General features: G+C 43.3%; 1 protein-coding gene across 1 annotated transcript; it reads left to right on the top strand.

The window, feature by feature from the left end:
* Nucleotides 1-22,168: 22,168 nt before the first annotated feature.
* LOC125944186 (uncharacterized) lies at nt 22,169-23,638 on the top strand. The gene is made up of 2 exons (XM_049664513.1): nt 22,169-22,237; nt 22,762-23,638. Exons 1-2 carry the CDS (start codon nt 22,191-22,193, stop codon nt 23,636-23,638), a joined length of 924 nt encoding a protein of 307 aa, XP_049520470.1. The 5' UTR covers nt 22,169-22,190.
* Nucleotides 23,639-24,719: the final 1,081 nt, after the last annotated feature.

The following is a 24,719-nucleotide window of genomic DNA, read 5'->3' as shown; positions in this document are numbered from 1 at the left end:
TAGCGAAAAAACTGGCAGGGCACGTTTTGCAGGCGAAATTGTCTTTTTTTCTTGTTGTAAGCCTTTTTAATGTTGGTTAAACCAAGCGAGCGCTTCCTTTCAGAATTATACGTGTGGCACATGTTATTATCATGATACCAATTTTTTTTGAAAGCTTCCAGTTATGTCAACAGTACGATCGGAGAACCAGGCATACAATCCTCTAAAAATAATTCAAGTTCTCTATTAATGAAGTATAATCTGCTTTCGTGTAATCGCGTATTGTTTTAGGGGCACTTATTCTGTGTGTGACAGGGGCTCTTATCAAAAAATGAATGAAAGAGTGGTCGCTCAAACCGGGAACAGACTGAGTGACTCTATAATATCTGGGACAGTCGTAAGCACTAGATCCAGTGTGTTAGCTGATGTGGGACCAATTCTAGTTGGTTGGGAAACGAGTTGCTTGAGGTTAAAATCTAGGCATAGAGTTATGAAGGCTGCGCTTTCGGGTGACGATTCTGTAACAACGGGACGAGAGATGGACCAATTAATTTTAGGGAAATTGAAATCACCTAAGAGTAATAAGGAAGCGCGGGGAAAACGTAGTGCTAGGTGTTTAGTACGTCGTGCAATGTTCACAAAAGCCTGAACTTTGCACTGGGGGGCGGTAACATGCACAGAGTAGCATATTTTGATGATTCACTCGGATACTAACACAAACGAGCTCAATGGGGTATTGAGTACAACCAAGGTTGGAAACAAGATTGTCTGCGACAGCGATGAGTGCCCCGCCACCAGATCTGGCATTCGATTATAACGATAAATGGCGTATCTTTTGTCACAGTTAAACAATTCGTATCACCCGATTTCGGCGAGAGCCAGGTTCCGTAAGTACAACGACATCCGCCAAGCATGTGTTCAACACAGAAGATAAAGCGTCACGTTGCTTAGCATACTCCTAATGTTAGTAAGTAAAAAGACAGCCAGCGTTAGGTGTATCTTGCTGCGCATTGTTAGTTAGGATACCAACGTGTCACTACTGGCAAACGAGGGAGCTTGACGCGCCCTGTCTGTACTAGGGTCACGGCTCTGATGAAGTTCACAGACGCAGTCAGTAGATGGGGAGTAAACATAGCACTTCTTATTTATGTACAGTTGTTATATCGCACGGAGAACTGCTGACCACTGGCTTTACCGTAATCGAAAAGCTTTTTGCGCATGTTTCTGGTTTGTCCGGCAAAAGTCTTCATTGATGAATATTCTAGAAGATTTTAGCTTGCTGCGCGATGTAAATATGCCATCTCTGAATTTGAAAGATTCAAACTTAACAATAACTGGCCGACATTTTCCAGGAACAAACTTTCCCAATCGATGCGCGCGAGATATGCGGTCGTCGCTACTGCTCAAATTTAGGTCTAGTGCGATGTTAAGGGCTGCGCATATTTTCTGCTCAGATTGCGCCCATGTTTCTGAAGGACTGTCAGGGATACCGTGAAAGATTAAGTTTTCTCTGCGCGATCGGTCTTCGATGTCGTCGAGACGGTGGTTCAGATTAGTAACTTGAGGGACGAGGCTTTCGTGTATTTTGCCTTCAGACGGCTGGATAGTGCTTTCAACTATGGATAGCCTATTGTCAATTTCAGCAATCCGTTGCTCGAGCGCAGTTTGGACATCCTTGACCTCGTTAAGAGAAGTCATGATTTCCTCATGCTTTGTATCAACCTTGGTATGTAGTCCCTTTAGAAGTGATAACAGATTTGTTATCACTTTAGATTTGATACACAAATTGTGTATGAAAAGGCATTTGATTCAGTAGAGATACCAGCAGCCATATAGGCACTGCGTAATCAGGGAGTACAGAAGGCATACGTGAATATCTGGGGAAAGGATTCCACGGCTATCCGTTGGTTCTCCACAAGAAACCTAGAAAGATACTTATCAAGAAAGGGTTCAGGCAAGGAGACACAATCTCTCCCATGCTATTCACTGCATGTTTAGAAGAAGTATTCAAGCTCTTAGACTGGGAAGGCTTATGAGTGAGGATCAACGGCCAATATCTCGGCAACCTTTGGTTTGTAGATGACATTGTTCTATTCAGCAACAATGGGGACGAAATACAACAAATGATTTAGGACCTTAATCGAGAAAGTGTAAGAGTGGGGTTGATGATAAATATGCAGAAGAAAAAGATAATGTTCAGTAGCCTGGCAAGGGAGCAAGAATTCAGGATCGCGGTCAGTCTCTAGAGTCTGTAAAGGAATACATTTCTCTAGGTCAGTTACTCACAGGGGACGCTGATCATGAGAAAGATATTTACAGAAGAATAAAATTGGGTTAGAGGAGCACATGGCAGGCATTACCAAATCCTTACTGGGAGATTACCACCGTTGTTGAAAAGAAAAGCGTACAATTTTGCATGCTACCCTTGCTAACATATGGGGCAGGAACATATGGAGCAAAGAAGCTCGAGAACAAATTAGGAACCGCACAAAGATTGATGGAACGAAAAATGATTAGCCTAACTTTAAGAGCCAGGAAGAGAGTGGTGTGGATCAGAGCATGGCAAACGGGGATAGCCGATATTCTAGTTGACATTAAGAGAAAAAAATGAAGCTGGGCAGGCCATGTAATGCGTATGAAGGATAACCGGTGGAACATTAGAATTACAGAATGGATACCAAGAGAAAGGAAGCGCAGTCGAGGACAGCAGAAAGCTAGGTGGGGTTGTGGAGTTGGGAAATTTGCAGGCGCAAGTTGGAATCGGTTAGCGCAAGACAGGGGTAATTCGACATCACAGGGAGAGGCCTTCGCCCTGCATTAGACATATATATATATATATATATATATATATAGGCTGATGAAAAAAATACATGGATGCAAGAGCTTTCAAAGATGGTCATGCACACAAGCACAGCTAAGCTCCAGTGGCTTTCCTCGAGGATGGTTCTTGAGCAGTGCACAGACCAGCGTTATCTGAGTACATGTTGTCCACTGTGTTTAGTGTCGCGCACAGGAAACAGGCTTTGTTGTCAAAATAAAGGGCAATGGCCGAGGGTTTGCAGTTGCAATGAGACTCAAACGTACTCTGCAGCGAGGTTGCCACGTGAAATATTCCTTCGGGTGAGAGACATTCAAGAAGTGAATCCCATGATCATATTGGAAGAGTCTGGGGTGCCTTCTAAGTGGGATGTTTCGAAATGGGAATAGTCCTATTTTAGGATGGAGTACTTTACGTGTTGAGGAGGTGGAAGTGTGGCCTGAATGAAAGTTCAGGGTGAAAAGAGACTGAAAAGGATAAAGTAGTGCACGTTGTACAGCCATGCCTTCATGAACAAACTAAGATGGCATGAAGATTGTGTAAATAATTTTAACAGCTGATATGGGTGTGTGTGCCCCCTGAGGAAAGTAGTTTGATTTTTGTTGTTGCTTGAGGGCATAATTGACCTTAGGCATAATGTAGTGATTGCCCTTCTATATGCAAAATATAGCTACATTGTCTGATGCCATTCCTCCAAGAAATTCTGCTCTTTTTCAGTTGTCTTGTAGATCAATTTGAGATCAATTGCTGTAAAAGTAATTTGAGATGTTGTCAATTGAGGCACTTTCAGTAAAGTATTTTGTGGCTCAGTTTTTCTCTATCTAGAGCTAAACAACAAGAATATGAAATGGTTAAAAAAAAGGTAATGTGTGTGTGTGTAAGGTCGATGTGGGCGCTTTTGCCAAGATTGAAGTAATGTGGCACACCGATATATGTGCCAGCGAGCTGTTTCAGAGTGAATGGGCCCAAAGTCAGGCGAGCAAATGAGCGTTTAATTACGCTATCACGATGCTCATTTTTTTTTTTGCCTACATATGTGCAAAAAGGGTGCAGCATAAATGTGTCCGACATGGCGCTCGTTTCAAGTGAAAAGCTAAACTTGTACTGGTAATGAATATTCGTGTTACTTTACTTATAAAATGACCGCAAATTTCGGTTTCGGTTTTGAAAGCGAAACCTGATCTGCGGCGCAAGTAGCCAATCGGCGTCGTCGCTTAGCCACAGCGTGCACGTGCTTCATTGGCAGCCTGAGTCGACGCGTCTCATGCTATAATCGCCGTAGCTTTGGAACGCCGTCATTTGAGAGCTGTGCGAACACCCGAGAAAAGCAGTCCTCCCCATTGGTAAGCTGCTCATTTATTTCACGCGACTCGCGTACTTACAGTGGTGCAGCTGTCAGCGTAGTGCGTTTTTTTTTTTTTACCCCTCCATCAACTTCATCGACCAGGAAGTTCTGCTATTCGCGCTAAAACTGATTTTATGGAAGCAGTTAGTAATCGAGCGCCGACGCCATACTGAAGTATCCAGGTGTCCACCTTTGCCTTAAATTTATATATCTAGATGGTGAAATAAAAGATAAGTGTAATTGCGATCGCATATAAATATAGTCTACTAGCGAATATGTGCGACTTCATGGCGTCTCGGACGCTGAGGTAGCGTGCGTTCGCTGTTCATTGTTAATGTGCGCGCAATTTGTTAAGGCGCAAAATGTCCGCGAACTTTATAGTCGTGTTTGGACGTGGCATCAATGCTCGGAAAGGTTTTGGAAGGCAGTCCAAGACATCTGGCGCTAATTAGTCACCGCTTGGGGAAAGAAATATCTGTAATACGTGGCCAGCATCACACTGGAACGCCCAACGTTACTCGTTGGGAACGCCTTCATATTAAAGATGGCGTACGCGCTTTTGAACACTTTCTCGTACTTGCCGGACCCTTGCGCAAATGTGAGAAAAATCTGGAGACCCAAATAGTTTATTTTCTTTCTTGTTTTATCGAGCGCGATAGGTATTCAATATATCGGTCTCGATTGGGGCCTTAGCGGAACTCGAGCCATTATTTGCTATCGAGAAATATTCGATCGCGCTTTGCACAGACGCAAAACAGTTATCACATATGTATACATATCTATAGGCATCTATAATTACCATTTAGATGCACATTTTCCCTGGGAAAATAAACGCGTAGACGCGCGCGCATTATTCAGTAGGGCAACTGTAAATAATACATTATGGGATATTTACGTGCAAAAACCACGATGTGATTGAGGCACGCCGTCGTGGAATAATGGGGCCACCTGGTCAACTGACCTGGTGTTGATCTTAAACGTGCAGAAACAAACGCGCAGAAACAACCTAAGTACACGGTTGTTTTCGCATTTAGCGCCCATAGAAGTGCGGCCGCCGTGGCCGGGATTTGATACCGCGATTGAAGTAGGGCAACTGTAATTGAAATTTGAATTGGTTTCTCGCAAATAACCTTACCTTATCCCCATGATATTCGTTTAGGATCATATCAACTGCCTGCTTCGGAAGTATTTGTTTGTGAAGGTATGGACCCCAATTGCTTCCTCATCTAATTTGCCATGAGATCCTACACGATCATTTCGTATTTATCCACCCAGGGGCTCCCATATGTCTGTAATATGGCTGTGTGTTAAACGGATGTATTTGTTGTGTTGCATTAAGCACACGTCTTTTGTTTGCCATGCGTAGAGTTGATAGCGAAATTACCATATTTACTCGATTGTAACAAGCCTTTGATTATAATATGCACCTTAGTTTTCAGACTGGAAATGAAGATTTAGTGTGCTCTTAGCAAATTGTAACGTGCTCACTTTCATATACTAAAAAAGCACGAAATGTAATATCCTTACAGTGTTCCCGCACAATAGAATTTTATGGTAACAGAAAAGTAGCGATTTGTTTGCACTCAAAAAAAATTTTTATTCATGTTCGCTCCAGACACATTTCGTGAGACACCCCCACACAAGTCCTGCAGAGTTTGGCCTGCTGCTGAAGGCCAGGGCAACGCAAAAACACGTCCCTGCAGCAGCTAGCAAGCCTAGTGCACTGTGGTAAGTTGTGAAAAGGTATGCCACTTTGTTCAAACTGCGTTTCTGCGGTGGCCTAAATTGTGCAAAGTTAATCTAGTCTACTTTCATGAACCATGACTAAGCTAAGCTGACTGTTAAGCATAAAACAAACAAACTTTTTTAAAATGCGAGAAAAGCTTTTGCAGGGCCGGTATTTTGTAGCGATGCCTTTAATGTCATAATGCCTTTTCGCGCTTTGTCAGTGACAATTATCAATGCACGGAAAGGTTTTGGAAGGCAGTCCAAGACATCTGGCGCTAATTAGTCACCGCTTGGGGAAAGAAATATCTGTAATACGTGGCCAGCATCACACTGGAACGCTTTCCTATTAAAGATGGCGTACGCGCTTTTGAACACTTTCTCGTACTTGCCGGACCCTTGCGCAAATGCGAGAAAAATCTGGAGACCCAAATAGTTTATTTTCTTTCTTGTTTTATCAAGCGCGATAGGTATTCAATATATCGGTCTCGATTGGGGCTTTAGCGGAACTCGAGCCATTATTTGCTATCGAGAAATATTCGATCGCGCTTTGCACAGACGCAAAACAGTTATCACATATATAGGCATCTATAATTACCATTTAGATGCACATTTTCCCTGGGAAAATAAACGCGTAGACGCGCGGGCATTATTTAGTAGGGCAACTGTAAATAATACATTATGGGATATTTACGTGCAAAAACCACAATGTGATTGAGGCACGCCGTCGTGGAATAATGGGGCCACCTGGTGTTGATCTTAAACGTGCACCTGGACCTAAGTACGCGGTTGTTTTCGCATTTAGTGCCCATAGAAGTGCGGCCGCCGTGGCCGGGATTTGATACCTCGATCGAAGTAGGGCAACTGTAATTGAAATTTGAATTGGTTCTCGCAAATAACCTTACCTTATCCCCATGAGATTCGTTTAGGATCATATCAACTGCCTGCTTCGGAAGTATTTGTGAAGTTATGGACCCCAATTGCTTCCTCATCTAATTTGCTATGAGGTCCTACACGATCATTTCGTATTTATCCACCCAGGGGCTCCCATATGTGTGTAATATGGCTGTGTGTTAAACAGATGTATTTGTTGTGTTGCATTAAGCACACGTCTTTTGTTTGCCACGCGTAGAGTTGATAGCGAGAATACCATATTTACTCGATTCTAACGAGCCTTTGATTATAATATGCACCTTAGTTTTCAGACTGGAAATGAAGATTTAGTGTGCTCTTAGCAAATTGTAACGTGCTCACTTTCATATACTAAAAAAGCACGAAATGTAATATCCTTACAGTGTTCCCGCACAATAGAATTTTATGGTAACAGAAAAGTAGCGATTTGTTTGCACTCAAAAAAAATTTTTATTTATGTTCGCTCCAGACACATTTCGTGAGACACCCCCACACAAGTCCTGCAGAGTTTGGCCTGCTGCTGAAGGCCAGGGCAATGCAAAAACACGTCCCTGCAGCAGCTAGCAAGCCTAGCGCACTGTGGTAAGTTGTGAAAAGGTATACCACTTTGTTCAAACTGCGTTTCTGCGGTGGCCTAAATTGTGCAAAGTTAATCTAGTCTACTTTCATGAACCATGACTAAGCTAAGCTGGCTGTTAAGCATAAAACAAACAAACTTTTTAAAAATGCGAGAAAAGCTTTTGCAGGGCCGGTATTTTGTAGCGATGCCTTTAATGTCATAATGCCTTTTCAGCGCTTTGTCAGTGGTCAGAGCGACGGTCCGCTCGCGTTATCAACATTGATATCATGAGCGGACCGTCGCTCTGACCAATGACAAAGCGCGATAAGCGCGCAAAGGCATTATTAATTTAAAGGTATCGCTACAAAATACTGGCCCAGTACTCGTTTAAGTTTCATCAACCACTCGATCAATTCTTTTTGAGTGTGATAATAAGAGCTCAAGCAAATGAATCCTTTAGATAATATACTACCAAGTGGACCATTTGTATGCATGTCCTTTATTGTTGGCATAGGTTGCAAGATTGTAAAAAATTCTTCCTGCTGCAGTGTGCACCTGCCAGCTGCAATGTCCATGCAAGATGACACCGCGCTGGGCTATATATTGGCACACCTCAAGAACGCCGTGAGTGCTGACGAAGGTGTGCCTCTCTCCAGGCTGCAAGGCATCCTTTCACAACTCCCACCATCAATCCGCGGCCGGTTCTGTGCAACAACTCAAACCATACGGTTGGTCGCAAGACGGTTTCCCGGCACAATTGTTGTAGGTTCGGACAACAGAGTTTACACGTCCGCACAAGCTCGCACATCTACCAAAAACAGTGAAGTAAAGAGCCCCAACACGACTGAGGCACCCGTTGAGCTCAGTAATGTCACTGGCACAGTCGCGAAAGTGTTAACATTTTATGGCTTTGTAGATGTGGCACACCCGCTCCGAGCTTGTATTTTTTTTCACAAGCGGTTTTTCGAGGAAAACAGACACCATGACCTGACAAAGTCGGGGATCAAGCTAGGCGACGTCGTCATATTAGACGCAGTAAGAAGCCCACCAGGACACAGAGCCAAGTATCAGGCCACTCGTATAAAACTGGTAAGAAAAGTGGCCCACACCAACAATCCCGCACGAAAGCCGGCAGCGTGCCAACCAGGAAGTGACTGCGTGACCAGTGGATATTGTGGCACAATCCAAGCCGTGAATCCAGGCCATGCATTTATATTATTTGGCCAGGACAATAAAGATTGTGCCTACTTTTCTATTGACAACGTTGACAAATCCCTGCTTCAGCCGCAGGAGAGCCTACACGACCTCTTTAGCGTCGGGGACAAGGTCCACTTCGATGCCCAGTCAAATGCAAAGTCGACCAACTGCGCCAAAAAGTGGCTGGCCACCAACGTCAAAAAAGTGCAGTGTGCTGAACTTGCGTAGTCGAGTGACAGTGGAGATGAGGATTTTCTATCCGACAACAATATGGCCGAGATCATGCTTGACCCAAAGGAGGCGCATTCTTCCCAAACTCTAAGAATACGAGTCTCATATCCAGCTTTGAGCGGAACGTCATGGTCCGAGTTGTACTGCAATGGAAAGAAGGTCCAGTCGTTCAGCGAGCTGTTTAAGGACTGCGCTCTGCAAGGCACAGTGGACGTCTTTGTAGACGCGGTCGCAGTGGAACGCGACGTGTGTAGCGACGCTCATGTACACTGGAGAACGGTCTGAGCACCCCCTCGTCGAGCAGAGCGAAAGCGTGTTTCAACACGTCCTCGCTCTTGCCATATTTGTGTAATTGTGATGTGTCAGAATTGTGATATGAAGTAGGTAATTTCATTCATAGGCATCAGAAATAAAAAATAACTTGCAAAACACTCTGAGTGAGATTCCTATGACTGCACTACGTGCATGGCATCCACAGCATTACCTGCCAAGTATTAACGCAGCATAGCGAACGTTAACATTTCATTTCTGCCCTTAGCTTCTGGCATAAATATGCCTAGAGTTGTCTCCACAGGTTGTACCTGTCTCCTTCAGACCATGTATACACAGGTCACATGGCTGGATGAACTGCAGTGATGAGGGAGCTTTATATAGCTGTGTTATATTGTGGCCTGTGTAGCAGCTCCTCTGGTGCCGGTGTTGTAATACAAGCCTAACATTTTGGTGTCTTTTCTCTTGTACGAAAACATCTTTGACAGAAATCTCTCTGTGAAATCCTAATGTGAACTGTGAATCAGAGAGGCAGAATCTGTTTGAGTGCGACATTTAAGAAGAGAGAAATGTCTCCATCCAAGTTTGAACATGAGCGAGTCTTGATGCTGGGACGACTCTTCGGCCTCTTTCTCGGAAGCCAAATCAGCCTCGAGTTATCGTAATTCTAATTTTTGAAACGTGCATTGCTTTTCTGTGTTTTCATGCTTTTTAGCTTCCGAAAGTAATTTTTGCAGGCGAATACAGCACAGTGATAGGCGGTTGGACCTCGATTCATGTGATGTTGCGTCTTGACACTTCTGGCATTGGACAGGTTTTGAACACTTTGTTCCCTTCAACTATTAAGTGGCTCGAAAAGCTTGCATCGAGATCCCTAGCATCATCCATGGACGCAACTGCTCTTGGCTTATACCAAACCCAACTAGATTCCCGAGTTAGTCTGAAAGTTCATTAGCAATGCATTATGAATACTATAATTTATATCGCATTTCAATTACCACATTTGATTTTTTCCTTGAAAATGGTTCCAAGAGGTCGCTCTTAGGCCCAACACCATGCCTTAAAGGGGGAAAATTTTGCCATTGCACAGAGAAATAAACCTGCATGCAAAGCCAAACATTGAAAATCTCATGATGCTGCTCTCATTTATTTAGTTGTTTATGTGTGAGAGCTGCTTATAATGCACAGGTAAAAGGCGCCAAGTGGAAACGACCAAGGTCAAATGGGTGCCTACTAGGACCGAGTCAGCAAGACTATCTTCTCATATCCTTAGACCCAGTTGTCGGATAACACCTCTTATTTCTTTGGTTCTTGCAGGCTGTGGGCTGTCTTCGCATACCCTTGCACCCAGTTTTTTTATAATAGTGCTTGCTTTTTCTTTGGTTTTTACACGCTGTGACACAATTGATACCCAGAAGTGATAGGAGGGAAATATGTGAAAGCGCAGGCTTTTCATTTATTTGTCTTGAGCAAGGAGCTTTTTTGCATTGTTTAATTTTTTGTTGTGACGTGGTATAAACATGTCCCCCCTTCCCTCCTTTCCGGCAGATGTCTTTTTGTATGTTTGTATGCATGCTTCTTTGCAAATGTTTGTATCGAGAGAGGATTGATGGGAATTGTTCGAATAAACCTTTTTGGAGTTTCCTGCTTATTGCACCTTACATTATCACTATGCACTGCAAGATAAGAAATGCAGTGAATAATGAGGTTGGCCCCTGGCTTGCAATCCTACATTGGGGTAGGGGAGAGAAAGAGAAAACTAATCGACGGGCAATACATGCATGTGCGACCAAATTGGGAAGGCCCACTAAGCTTCAACAAAGTCACACCCTCACCAGAACAAGACTTGACCTCCCTGGTGCAGTATGAGGTGACTCCTACAATTCACCCATGGCCCTCAGTCCACAGCGGCTGCGGACACCTGACGAAAGCAGTGGTAAGACCTGTGACGTGGCAGAGGGTGCTAAATATCTCTGGGCCCGGACAGGCCGCCACTGGAAACTGAACCTGGCAATGTTCAACACGCGCACCCTCTTGAGTGAGGCTAGTTTAGCAGGGCTATTTGAGGAATTGTCAGGCATTGCCTGGGATATTATTGGCCTTAGTGAGGTTGGAACAACTAGTGAGGCCTATACAGTGCTGATAACGGCCACATCCTCTATTACAGAGGCCTTCCAGATAAGAGAGAATTCGGGGTGGGATTTCTAGGCCATAAGGACATCGCGGGCAACATTGATGTATTCTACAGCATTAATGAGAGGGTAGCAGTCGTAAATAAACTGAATAGGAGGTGTAGAATGAAGGCAGTACAAGCCCCAACCTCCAGTCACAGTGATGAAGAAATAGAACAGTTTTATGAAGATGTTGAATTAGCAATGAGAAACATGCAAACTCAGTATACTGTAGTCGTGGGCGACTGCAGTGCAAAATGGGAAAAAGCAGGCTGGTGAGCAAGCATTTGGCAACTACGGCATCAATTCTAGGAACGCTAGAGGAGAGATGTTGGTAGAATTTGTGGAAATGAATAGGCTCCGGATAATGAATACCTTCTTCAGGAAGCACAGCAACAGCAAGTGGACCTGGAAAAGCACTAATGGAGTAACAAGGAATGAAATGGATTTCATACTCCTTGCCGATCCCAGCATAGTGCAGGACGTAGAAGTGTTGGGTAGGGCAAAGTGCAGCGACCATAGGTTAGTGAGGTCCAGGATATCTCTCAATTTCAAGAGACAAAGAATAAAATTAGTCATGAGGAGACGGGCCAACCTCGACGCAGTAAGGGTACACGCAGAACAATTCAGGCTGGTGCTCGCAAACAAATATGCAGCTTTAGAACAGGAAGATGAAGGCAACAAAGAGTTAATGAATGAAACCGTAACTAGGCTGATCTCGGAAGCAGCAGTTCAAGTGGGAGGTAAGACACAAAGCGGGGGCAACCAGTAGGTAAGTTTTCCCAAGTAGCGAAAGACCTAATAAAGAAGCGACAAAACAAGAAAGTGTCAAACTAGAGAGACCAGATAGAATTTGCTGAACTGCCAAAACTGTTCAACGAGAAGAAACTAAAGGATATTTGAAATTATAACGTGGAAAAGATTCAGGAAGCAGGAAATCGGAAGAAAACTAGGACAAGGAAAGTGTAGGAGAAGGCAAGATAAGATGTATTCACTGAAAGATAAGCAGGGCGATATCATGAGAAAATTCGATGACATAGTAAAAGCAGCATAATAATTCTATACTGACCTGTACAGTACCCAGAGCAGCCAAGTTACTTTCATTCGAAGTAGCGATGAACAGGATACAGAGGCTCATATAACTAGCAATGAAGAAGGAAGGGCCTTGCAAGACATGACCAGGAAAAAACCTGCTGGAGAAGGTGGAATAACAGTTGATTTAAGCAAAGATGGAGGAGATATCATGCTTGAAAAGCTCGGGGCCCTTTAACTGCAATGCCTCACGACTAAAGTGTACCAGAGAGCTGGAATTACGCCAACATTATATCTAATCCATAAAAAGAGAGACGTTAAAGAATTGAGGAATTATAGACCCATTACTTTCCTTTCAGTATTATATGAAATATTCACCAAGATAATTTCCAATATAGAATCAGGGCAACACTTCAGTCAACAAAGAGAATAGGCTGGCTTCAGGAAGGGATATTCTACGATGGATCATATATCCATGTCGTCAATCAGGTAATTGAGAAATCTGCAGAGTACAATCAACCTCTCTATATGGCTTTCATTTATTTATTTATTTATTGCAATACCCTCAGGGCCTAGGTGGCATTACAGAGGGGGTGGGTACATTCTTATTAGACAAGCGCAATAATGAGAACAACAACAAAGCTGAGTATGAAAAAACCAAAACAAAACAAGAAAAAGAACAATGATTAAAAGAGCAGTTTAACAGGTCAATACCAAAGGCCTTGAACGGCAATTGCGTTAGCAACGTTATTATACATGTAAAATACAAAACTTATTGAAAGAACAAGTAGCTGCGCAGGTTATTCTGTGAAGTGGTCAACAACTGCGGCCTTGAATGACTGTACATCTTCAATGCTGGCGATGGCACTGGGAAGGTGGTTCCAGTCAGAGCTAGTCTTTGGTATAAATGAATCATGAAACAGGTTAGTATGGCAAAAAGGAATGGCGACTTTATGCTGGTGATCAATACGTGCTGACAAATACGATGGCTTTGATAAAAGTTCACGTTTCAGGGACTGGTTCAAGAAAACAATTTTATGAAAGAGACAAAGACGTGAAATTTTTCTCCTTAAGAGCAGGTTCGGAAGGCCAAGATTAGATTTCATCAGCGAAACACTGGAAGTACGGGAGTAGTTTGATACGATAAAGCGAGCTGCGCGATTCTGAACAGACTCTATTGCATCTACAAGGTTACGTAAGCCTGGATCCCAGATAGCAGACGCATACTCGAGTTTAGGTCTTATTAGCGTTTGATATAGTAATAATTTTAAATGGCGTGGTGCTTCAGCAAAATTGTGGCGTAGGTATCCTAGTGCACGGTTAGCATTGTTAATGATGTAATTAACGTGAGTATGCCATGAGAGGTCATCCGTTATGTGCACACCAAGATACTTATAGGTGGTTACGTGCTCTAATAATGTGCCTTCGATTTCATAAGCTATGAATTCAGATGGGTTAGAACGGTGGGAGAATGTCATGCTCTTGCATTTATTAGTGTTGAGAGTCACAAACCATTGGTTACACCAGTTAGAAATATTATCTAGGTCAGACTGGAGGGCAGAGTGGTCAGATTCATTAGTTATTTCACGGTAAACAACACAGTCGTCAGCAAATAACCTTATATTAGAAGTAACTGTGCCAGGAAGGTCGTTTATATATATTAGGAAAAGCAGCGGGCCCAAAACGGACCCTTGTGGAACGCCAGATGTTACTTCGCAAGAATTTGAGTCACAGTCGTTAGTGGTTACGTACTGTAAGCGATTAGTCAAAAAGCACTCAATCCATTTTAAGATGTCGGGGTCAATATTTAGAATGCTCATTTTGTAAAGAAGTAATTGGTGGTTTACCTTGTCAAACGCTTTGGCAAAGTCAAGAAAAACGCAGTCAATAACTGACCCTTTGTCTAAAACGGATGCTATGTAATTGGTAAACGATAAAAGCTGAGTGTCACAGGAATAGTACTTACGAAAGCCGTGCTGAGATTCGCTGAAAAAAGAGTTATATTCCAAAAATGACACAAGATGAGAATAGATGACATGTTCCAGAAGCTTACAGGGAATGCTCGTTAAAGAAATAGGTCTGTAATTGTGAGGTGACTGAGGGTTACCGGATTTAAAAAAAGGAACCACCTTTCCCACTTTCCAATCGTCTGGAATTTCGCAGCACTGTAGAGATTGTGTGAAAAGGTGCGACAGAAAGATAGCGGAATACACTTCAGTATTTTTGAGAATCTTTGAGTTAATGTTATCAATACCACAACTAGATGACAATTTCAATCCGCGAATTAACTTGGCAACGCCTGAAAAATCAATTATAACATAATCCATGGGGAAAAAATCGCAAGCGTGAAGGGGTGGTGGTACAACAGTAGAACACTCTGAAAATGATTTAGCAAACACTTCATTTAATACATTGCAACAGTCTTCTCTGCGTATAGCTTCATCATCGAAATTTGTAAGAGATATCGCGTTCTCTTTTCTGGGCTTAACGCTATTCCAAAATCTTGATGGGTTGGTGGTCAAGAGGGACGGGAGTGTATCATTAAAGAAAACGTGTCTGGCCTCTCTGATGGCGGCCCGATAAGTTTTAAGGCTATCACTATAGATGCGCCAACGTGCGGGGTTGTTGGCACGTTTTGCTAGGCGAAATTGTCTTTTTTTCTTGTTTAGCAGCCTTTTTAATGTTGTGTTAAACCAAGGCGAGCGCTTCCTTTCAGAAATTATACGTGTTGGCACATATTTATTAATCAGTGATACCAATTTGTTTTTGAAAAGCTTCCAGTTATGTTCAACAGTACGATCGAAGAAACCAGGCATACAATCCTCTAAAAATAATTCAAGTTCTCTATTAATTGAAGTATAATCTGCTTTCGTGTAATCGCGTATTGTTTTAGGGGCACTTATTCTGTGTGTGACAGGGGCTCTTATCAAAAAATGAATGAAAGAGTGGTCGCTCAAACCGGGGAACAGACTGAGTGACTCTATAATATCTGGGACAGTCGTAAGCACTAGATCCAGTGTGTTAGCTGATGTGGGACCAATTCTAGTTGGTTGGGAAACGAGTTGCTTGAGGTTAAAATCTAGGCATAGAGTTATGAAGGCTGCGCTTTCGGGTGACGATTCTGTAACAACGGGACGAGAGATGGACCAATTAATTTTAGGGAAATTGAAATCACCTAAGAGTAATAAGGAAGCGCGGGGAAAACGTAGTGCTAGGTTGTTTAGTACGTCGTGCAATTGTTCACAAAAGCCTGAACTTGCACTTGGGGGGCGGTAACATGCACAGAGTAGCATATTTTGATGATTCACTCGGATACTAACACAAACGAGCTCCAATGGGGTATTGAGTACAACCAAGGTGGAAACAAGATTGTCTGCGACAGCGATGAGTGCCCCGCCACCAGATCTGGCATTTCGATTATAACGATAAATGGCGTATCTTTTGTCACAGTTAAACAATTCGTCATCCCCGATTTCGGCGGAGAGCCAGGTTTCCGTAAGTACAACGACATCCGCCAAGCATGTGTCAACAACAGAAGATAAAGCGTCACGTTTGCTTAGCATACTCCTAATGTTAGTAAGTAAAAAAGACAAGCCAGCGTTAGGTGTATCTTGCTGCGCATTGTTAGTTAGGATACCAACGTGTCACTACTGGCAAACGAGGAGCTTGACGCGCCCTTGTCTGTACTAGGGTCACGGCTCTGATGAAGTTCACAGACGCAGTCAGTAGATGGGGAGTAAACATAGCACTTCTTATTTATGTACAGTTTGTTATATCGCACGGAGAACTGCTGACCACTGGCTTTACCGTAATCGAAAAGCTTTTTGCGCATGTTTCTGGTTGTCCGGCAAAAGTCTTCATTGATGAATATTCTAGAAGATTTTAGCTTGCTGCGCGATGAAAATATGCCATCTCTGAATTTGAAAGATTCAAACTTAACAATAACTGGCCGACATTTTCCAGGAACAAACTTTCCCAATCGATGCGCGCGAGATATGCGGTCGTCGCTACTGCTCAAATTTAGGTCTAGTGCGATGTTAAGGGCTGCGCATATTTTCTGCTCAGATTGCGCCCATGTTTCTGAAGGACTGTCAGGGATACCGTGAAAGATTAAGTTTTCTCTGCGCGATCGGTCTTCGATGTCGTCGAGACGGTGGTTCAGATTAGTAACTTGAGGGACGAGGCTTTCGTGTATTTTGCCTTCAGACGGCTGGATAGTGCTTTCAACTATGGATAGCCTATTGTCAATTTCAGCAATCCGTTGCTCGAGCGCAGTTTGGGCATCCTTGACCTCGTTAAGAGAAGTCATGATTTCCTCATGCTTTGTATCAACCTTGGTATGTAGTCCCTTTAGAAGTGATAACAGATTTGTTATCACTTTAGATTTGATACACAAATTGTGTATGAAAAGGCATTTGATTCAGTAGAGATACCAGCAGCCATATAGGCACTGCGTAATCAGGGAGTACAGAAGGCATACGTGAATATCTGGGGAAAGGATTCCACGGCTATCCGTTGGTTCTCCACAAGAAACCTAGAAAGATACTTATCAAGAAAGGGTTCAGGCAAGGAGACACAATCTCTCCCATGCTATTCACTGCATGTTTAGAAGAAGTATTCAAGCTCTTAGACTGGGAAGGCTTATGAGTGAGGATCAACGGCCAATATCTCGGCAACCTTTGGTTTGTAGATGACATTGTTCTATTCAGCAACAATGGGGACGAAATACAACAAATGATTTAGGACCTTAATCGAGAAAGTGTAAGAGTGGGGTTGATGATAAATATGCAGAAGAAAAAGATAATGTTCAGTAGCCTGGCAAGGGAGCAAGAATTCAGGATCGCGGTCAGTCTCTAGAGTCTGTAAAGGAATACATTTCTCTAGGTCAGTTACTCACAGGGGACGCTGATCATGAGAAAGATATTTACAGAAGAATAAAATTGGGTTAGAGGAGCACATGGCAGGCATTACCAAATCCTTACTGGGAGATTACCACCGTTGTTGAAAAGAAAAGCGTACAATTTTGCATGCTACCCTTGCTAACATATGGGGCAGGAACATATGGAGCAAAGAAGCTCGAGAACAAATTAGGAACCGCACAAAGATTGATGGAACGAAAAATGATTAGCCTAACTTTAAGAGCCAGGAAGAGAGTGGTGTGGATCAGAGCATGGCAAACGGGGATAGCCGATATTCTAGTTGACATTAAGAGAAAAAAATGAAGCTGGGCAGGCCATGTAATGCGTATGAAGGATAACCGGTGGAACACTAGAATTACAGAATGGATACCAAGAGAAAGGAAGCGCAGTCGAGGACAGCAGAAAGCTAGGTGGGGTTGTGGAGTTGGGAAATTTGCAGGCGCAAGTTGGAATCGGTTAGCGCAAGACAGGGGTAATTCGACATCACAGGGAGAGGCCTTCGCCCTGCATTAGACATATATATATATATATATATATATATATATAGGCTGATGAAAAAAATACATGGATGCAAGAGCTTTCAAAGATGGTCATGCACACAAGCACAGCTAAGCTCCAGTGGCTTTCCTCGAGGATGGTTCTTGAGCAGTGCACAGACCAGCGTTATCTGAGTACATGTTGTCCACTGTGTTTAGTGTCGCGCACAGGAAACAGGCTTTGTTGTCAAAATAAAGGGCAATGGCCGAGGGTTTGCAGTTGCAATGAGACTCAAACGTACTCTGCAGCGAGGTTGCCACGTGAAATATTCCTTCGGGTGAGAGACATTCAAGAAGTGAATCCCATGATCATATTGGAAGAGTCTGGGGTGCCTTCTAAGTGGGATGTTTCGAAATGGGAATAGTCCTATTTTAGGATGGAGTACTTTACGTGTTGAGGAGGTGGAAGTGTGGCCTGAATGAAAGTTCAGGGTGAAAAGAGACTGAAAAGGATAAAGTAGTGCACGTTGTACAGCCATGCCTTCATGAACAAACTAAGATGGCATGAAGATTGTGTAAATAATTTTAACAGCTGATATGGGTGTGTGTGCCCCCTGAGGAAAGTAGTTTGATTTTTGTTGTTGCTTGAGGGCATAATTGACCTTAGGCATAATGTAGTGATTGCCCTTCTATATGCAAAATATAGCTACATTGTCTGATGCCATTCCTCCAAGAAATTCTGCTCTTTTTCAGTTGTCTTGTAGATCAATTTGAGATCAATTGCTGTAAAAGTAATTTGAGATGTTGTCAATTGAGGCACTTTCAGTAAAGTATTTTGTGGCTCAGTTTTTCTCTATCTAGAGCTAAACAACAAGAATATGAAATGGTTAAAAAAAAGGTAATGTGTGTGTGTGTAAGGTCGATGTGGGCGCTTTTGCCAAGATTGAAGTAATGTGGCACACCGATATATGTGCCAGCGAGCTGTTTCAGAGTGAATGGGCCCAAAGTCAGGCGAGCAAATGAGCGTTTAATTACGCTATCACGATGCTCATTTTTTTTTTTTTGCCTACATATGTGCAAAAAGGGTGCAGCATAAATGTGTCCGACATGGCGCTCGTTTCAAGTGAAAAGCTAAACTTGTACTGGTAATGAATATTCGTGTTACTTTACTTATAAAATGACCGCAAATTTCGGTTTCGGTTTTGAAAGCGAAACCTGATCTGCGGCGCAAGTAGCCAATCGGCGTCGTCGCTTAGCCACAGCGTGCACGTGCTTCATTGGCAGCCTGAGTCGACGCGTCTCATGCTATAATCGCCGTAGCTTTGGAACGCCGTCATTTGAGAGCTGTGCGAACACCCGAGAAAAGCAGTCCTCCCCATTGGTAAGCTGCTCATTTATTTCACGCGACTCGCGTACTTACAGTGGTGCAGCTGTCAGCGTAGTGCGTTTTTTTTTTTTACCCCTCCATCAACTTCATCGACCAGGAAGTTCTGCTATTCGCGCTAAAACTGATTTTATGGAAGCAGTTAGTAATCGAGCGCCGACGCCATACTGAAGTATGATCCAGGTGTCCACCTTTGCCTTAAATTTATATATCTAGATGGTGAAATAAAAGATAAGTGTAATTGCGATCGCATATAAATATAGTCTACTAGCGAATATGTGCGACTTCATGGCGTCTCGGACGCTGAGGTAGCGTGCGTTCGCTGTTCATTGTTAATGTGCGCGCAATTTGTTAAGGCGCAAAATGTCCGCGAACTTTATAGTCGTGTTTGGACGTGGCATCAATGCTCGGAAAGGTTTTGGAAGGCAGTCCAAGACATCTGGCGCTAATTAGTCACCGCTTGGGGAAAGAAATATCTGTAATACGTGGCCAGCATCACACTGGAACGCCCAACGTTACTCGTTGGGAACGCCTTCATATTAAAGATGGCGTACGCGCTTTTGAACACTTTCTCGTACTTGCCGGACCCTTGCGCAAATGTGAGAAAAATCTGGAGACCCAAATAGTTTATTTTCTTTCTTGTTTTATCGAGCGCGATAGGTATTCAATATATCGGTCTCGATTGGGGCCTTAGCGGAACTCGAGCCATTATTTGCTATCGAGAAATATTCGATCGCGCTTTGCACAGACGCAAAACAGTTATCACATATGTATACATATCTATAGGCATCTATAATTACCATTTAGATGCACATTTTCCCTGGGAAAATAAACGCGTAGACGCGCGCGCATTATTCAGTAGGGCAACTGTAAATAATACATTATGGGATATTTACGTGCAAAAACCACGATGTGATTGAGGCACGCCGTCGTGGAATAATGGGGCCACCTGGTCAACTGACCTGGTGTTGATCTTAAACGTGCAGAAACAAACGCGCAGAAACAACCTAAGTACACGGTTGTTTTCGCATTTAGCGCCCATAGAAGTGCGGCCGCCGTGGCCGGGATTTGATACCGCGATTGAAGTAGGGCAACTGTAATTGAAATTTGAATTGGTTTTCGCAAATAACCTTACCTTATCCCCATGATATTCGTTTAGGATCATATCAACTGCCTGCTTCGGAAGTATTTGTTTGTGAAGGTATGGACCCCAATTGCTTCCTCATCTAATTTGCCATGAGATCCTACACGATCATTTCGTATTTATCCACCCAGGGGCTCCCATATGTCTGTAATATGGCTGTGTGTTAAACGGATGTATTTGTTGTGTTGCATTAAGCACACGTCTTTTGTTTGCCATGCGTAGAGTTGATAGCGAAATTACCATATTTACTCGATTGTAACAAGCCTTTGATTATAATATGCACCTTAGTTTTCAGACTGGAAATGAAGATTTAGTGTGCTCTTAGCAAATTGTAACGTGCTCACTTTCATATACTAAAAAAGCACGAAATGTAATATCCTTACAGTGTTCCCGCACAATAGAATTTTATGGTAACAGAAAAGTAGCGATTTGTTTGCACTCAAAAAAAATTTTTATTCATGTTCGCTCCAGACACATTTCGTGAGACACCCCCACACAAGTCCTGCAGAGTTTGGCCTGCTGCTGAAGGCCAGGGCAACGCAAAAACACGTCCCTGCAGCAGCTAGCAAGCCTAGTGCACTGTGGTAAGTTGTGAAAAGGTATGCCACTTTGTTCAAACTGCGTTTCTGCGGTGGCCTAAATTGTGCAAAGTTAATCTAGTCTACTTTCATGAACCATGACTAAGCTAAGCTGACTGTTAAGCATAAAACAAACAAACTTTTTTAAAATGCGAGAAAAGCTTTTGCAGGGCCGGTATTTTGTAGCGATGCCTTTAATGTCATAATGCCTTTTCGCGCTTTGTCAGTGACAATTATCAATGCACGGAAAGGTTTTGGAAGGCAGTCCAAGACATCTGGCGCTAATTAGTCACCGCTTGGGGAAAGAAATATCTGTAATACGTGGCCAGCATCACACTGGAACGCTTTCCTATTAAAGATGGCGTACGCGCTTTTGAACACTTTCTCGTACTTGCCGGACCCTTGCGCAAATGCGAGAAAAATCTGGAGACCCAAATAGTTTATTTTCTTTCTTGTTTTATCAAGCGCGATAGGTATTCAATATATCGGTCTCGATTGGGGCTTTAGCGGAACTCGAGCCATTATTTGCTATCGAGAAATATTCGATCGCGCTTTGCACAGACGCAAAACAGTTATCACATATATAGGCATCTATAATTACCATTTAGATGCACATTTTCCCTGGGAAAATAAACGCGTAGACGCGCGGGCATTATTTAGTAGGGCAACTGTAAATAATACATTATGGGATATTTACGTGCAAAAACCACAATGTGATTGAGGCACGCCGTCGTGGAATAATGGGGCCACCTGGTGTTGATCTTAAACGTGCACCTGGACCTAAGTACGCGGTTGTTTTCGCATTTAGTGCCCATAGAAGTGCGGCCGCCGTGGCCGGGATTTGATACCTCGATCGAAGTAGGGCAACTTTAATTGAAATTTGAATTGGTTCTCGCAAATAACCTTACCTTATCCCCATGAGATTCGTTTAGGATCATATCAACTGCCTGCTTCGGAAGTATTTGTGAAGTTATGGACCCCAATTGCTTCCTCATCTAATTTGCTATGATGTCCTACACGATCATTTCGTATTTATCCACCCAGGGGCTCCCATATGTGTGTAATATGGCTGTGTGTTAAACAGATGTATTTGTTGTGTTGCATTAAGCACACGTCTTTTGTTTGCCACGCGTAGAGTTGATAGCGAGAATACCATATTTACTCGATTCTAACGAGCCTTTGATTATAATATGCACCTTAGTTTTCAGACTGGAAATGAAGATTTAGTGTGCTCTTAGCAAATTGTAACGTGCTCACTTTCATATACTAAAAAAGCACGAAATGTAATATCCTTACAGTGTTCCCGCACAATAGAATTTTATGGTAACAGAAAAGTAGCGATTTGTTTGCACTCAAAAAAAATTTTTATTTATGTTCGCTCCAGACACATTTCGTGAGACACCCCCACACAAGTCCTGCAGAGTTTGGCCTGCTGCTGAAGGCCAGGGCAATGCAAAAACACGTCCCTGCAGCAGCTAGCAAGCCTAGCGCACTGTGGTAAGTTGTGAAAAGGTATACCACTTTGTTCAAACTGCGTTTCTGCGGTGGCCTAAATTGTGCAAAGTTAATCTAGTCTACTTTCATGAACCATGACTAAGCTAAGCTGGCTGTTAAGCATAAAACAAACAAACTTTTTAAAAATGCGAGAAAAGCTTTTGCAGGGCCGGTATTTTGTAGCGATGCCTTTAATGTCATAATGCCTTTTCGCGCTTTGTCAGTGGTCAGAGCGACGGTCCGCTCGCGTTATCAACATTGATATCATGAGCGGACCGTCGCTCTGACCAATGACAAAGCGCGATAAGCGCGCAAAGGCATTATTAATTTAAAGGTATCGCTACAAAATACTGGCCCAGTACTCGTTTAAGTTTCATCAACCACTCGATCAATTCTTTTTGAGTGTGATAATAAGAGCTCAAGCAAATGAATCCTTTAGATAATATACTACCAAGTGGACCATTTGTATGCATGTCCTTTATTGTTGGCATAGGTTGCAAGATTGTAAAAAATTCTTCCTGCTGCAGTGTGCACCTGCCAGCTGCAATGTCCATGCAAGATGACACCGCGCTGGGCTATATATTGGCACACCTCAAGAACGCCGTGAGTGCTGACGAAGGCGTGCCTCTCTCCAGGCTGCAAGGCATCCTTTCACAACTCCCACCATCAATCCGCGGCCGGTTCTGTGCAACAACTCAAACCATACGGTTGGTCGCAAGACGGTTTCCCGGCACAATTGTTGTAGGTTCGGACAACAGAGTTTACACGTCCGCACAAGCTCGCACATCTACCAAAAACAGTGAAGTAAAGAGCCCCAACACGACTGAGGCACCCGTTGAGCTCAGTAATGTCACTGGCACAGTCGCGAAAGTGTTAACATTTTATGGCTTTGTAGATGTGGCACACCCGCTCCGAGCTTGTATTTTTTTTCACAAGCGGTTTTTCGAGGAAAACAGACACCATGACCTGACAAAGTCGGGGATCAAGCTAGGCGACGTCGTCATATTAGACGCAGTAAGAAGCCCACCAGGACACAGAGCCAAGTATCAGGCCACTCGTATAAAACTGGTAAGAAAAGTGGCCCACACCAACAATCCCGCACGAAAGCCGGCAGCGTGCCAACCAGGAAGTGACTGCGTGACCAGTGGATATTGTGGCACAATCCAAGCCGTGAATCCAGGCCATGCATTTATATTATTTGGCCAGGACAATAAAGATTGTGCCTACTTTTCTATTGACAACGTTGACAAATCCCTGCTTCAGCCGCAGGAGAGCCTACACGACCTCTTTAGCGTCGGGGACAAGGTCCACTTCGATGCCCAGTCAAATGCAAAGTCGACCAACTGCGCCAAAAAGTGGCTGGCCACCAACGTCAAAAAAGTGCAGTGTGCTGAACTTGCGTAGTCGAGTGACAGTGGAGATGAGGATTTTCTATCCGACAACAATATGGCCGAGATCATGCTTGACCCAAAGGAGGCGCATTCTTCCCAAACTCTAAGAATACGAGTCTCATATCCAGCTTTGAGCGGAACGTCATGGTCCGAGTTGTACTGCAATGGAAAGAAGGTCCAGTCGTTCAGCGAGCTGTTTAAGGACTGCGCTCTGCAAGGCACAGTGGACGTCTTTGTAGACGCGGTCGCAGTGGAACGCGACGTGTGTAGCGACGCTCATGTACACTGGAGAACGGTCTGAGCACCCCCTCGTCGAGCAGAGCGAAAGCGTGTTTCAACACGTCCTCGCTCTTGCCATATTTGTGTAATTGTGATGTGTCAGAATTGTGATATGAAGTAGGTAATTTCATTCATAGGCATCAGAAATAAAAAATAACTTGCAAAACACTCTGAGTGAGATTCCTATGACTGCACTACGTGCATGGCATCCACAGCATTACCTGCCAAGTATTAACGCAGCATAGCGAACGTTAACATTTCATTTCTGCCCTTAGCTTCTGGCATAAATATGCCTAGAGTTGTCTCCACAGGTTGTACCTGTCTCCTTCAGACCATGTATACACAGGTCACATGGCTGGATGAACTGCAGTGATGAGGGAGCTTTATATAGCTGTGTTATATTGTGGCCTGTGTAGCAGCTCCTCTGGTGCCGGTGTTGTAATACAAGCCTAACATTTTGGTGTCTTTTCTCTTGTACGAAAACATCTTTGACAGAAATCTCTCTGTGAAATCCTAATGTGAACTGTGAATCAGAGAGGCAGAATCTGTTTGAGTGCGACATTTAAGAAGAGAGAAATGTCTCCATCCAAGTTTGAACATGAGCGAGTCTTGATGCTGGGACGACTCTTCGGCCTCTTTCTCGGAAGCCAAATCAGCCTCGAGTTATCGTAATTCTAATTTTTGAAACGTGCATTGCTTTTCTGTGTTTTCATGCTTTTTAGCTTCCGAAAGTAATTTTTGCAGGCGAATACAGCACAGTGATAGGCGGTTGGACCTCGATTCATGTGATGTTGCGTCTTGACACTTCTGGCATT

Source organism: Dermacentor silvarum, chromosome 1 (assembly GCF_013339745.2).
Source record: "Dermacentor silvarum isolate Dsil-2018 chromosome 1, BIME_Dsil_1.4, whole genome shotgun sequence".
Taxonomy (NCBI): Eukaryota; Metazoa; Arthropoda; class Arachnida; order Ixodida; family Ixodidae; genus Dermacentor; species Dermacentor silvarum.
Note: the sequence above shows the minus strand (reverse complement) of the source record. Positions and strands in the feature narration are given on the sequence as shown.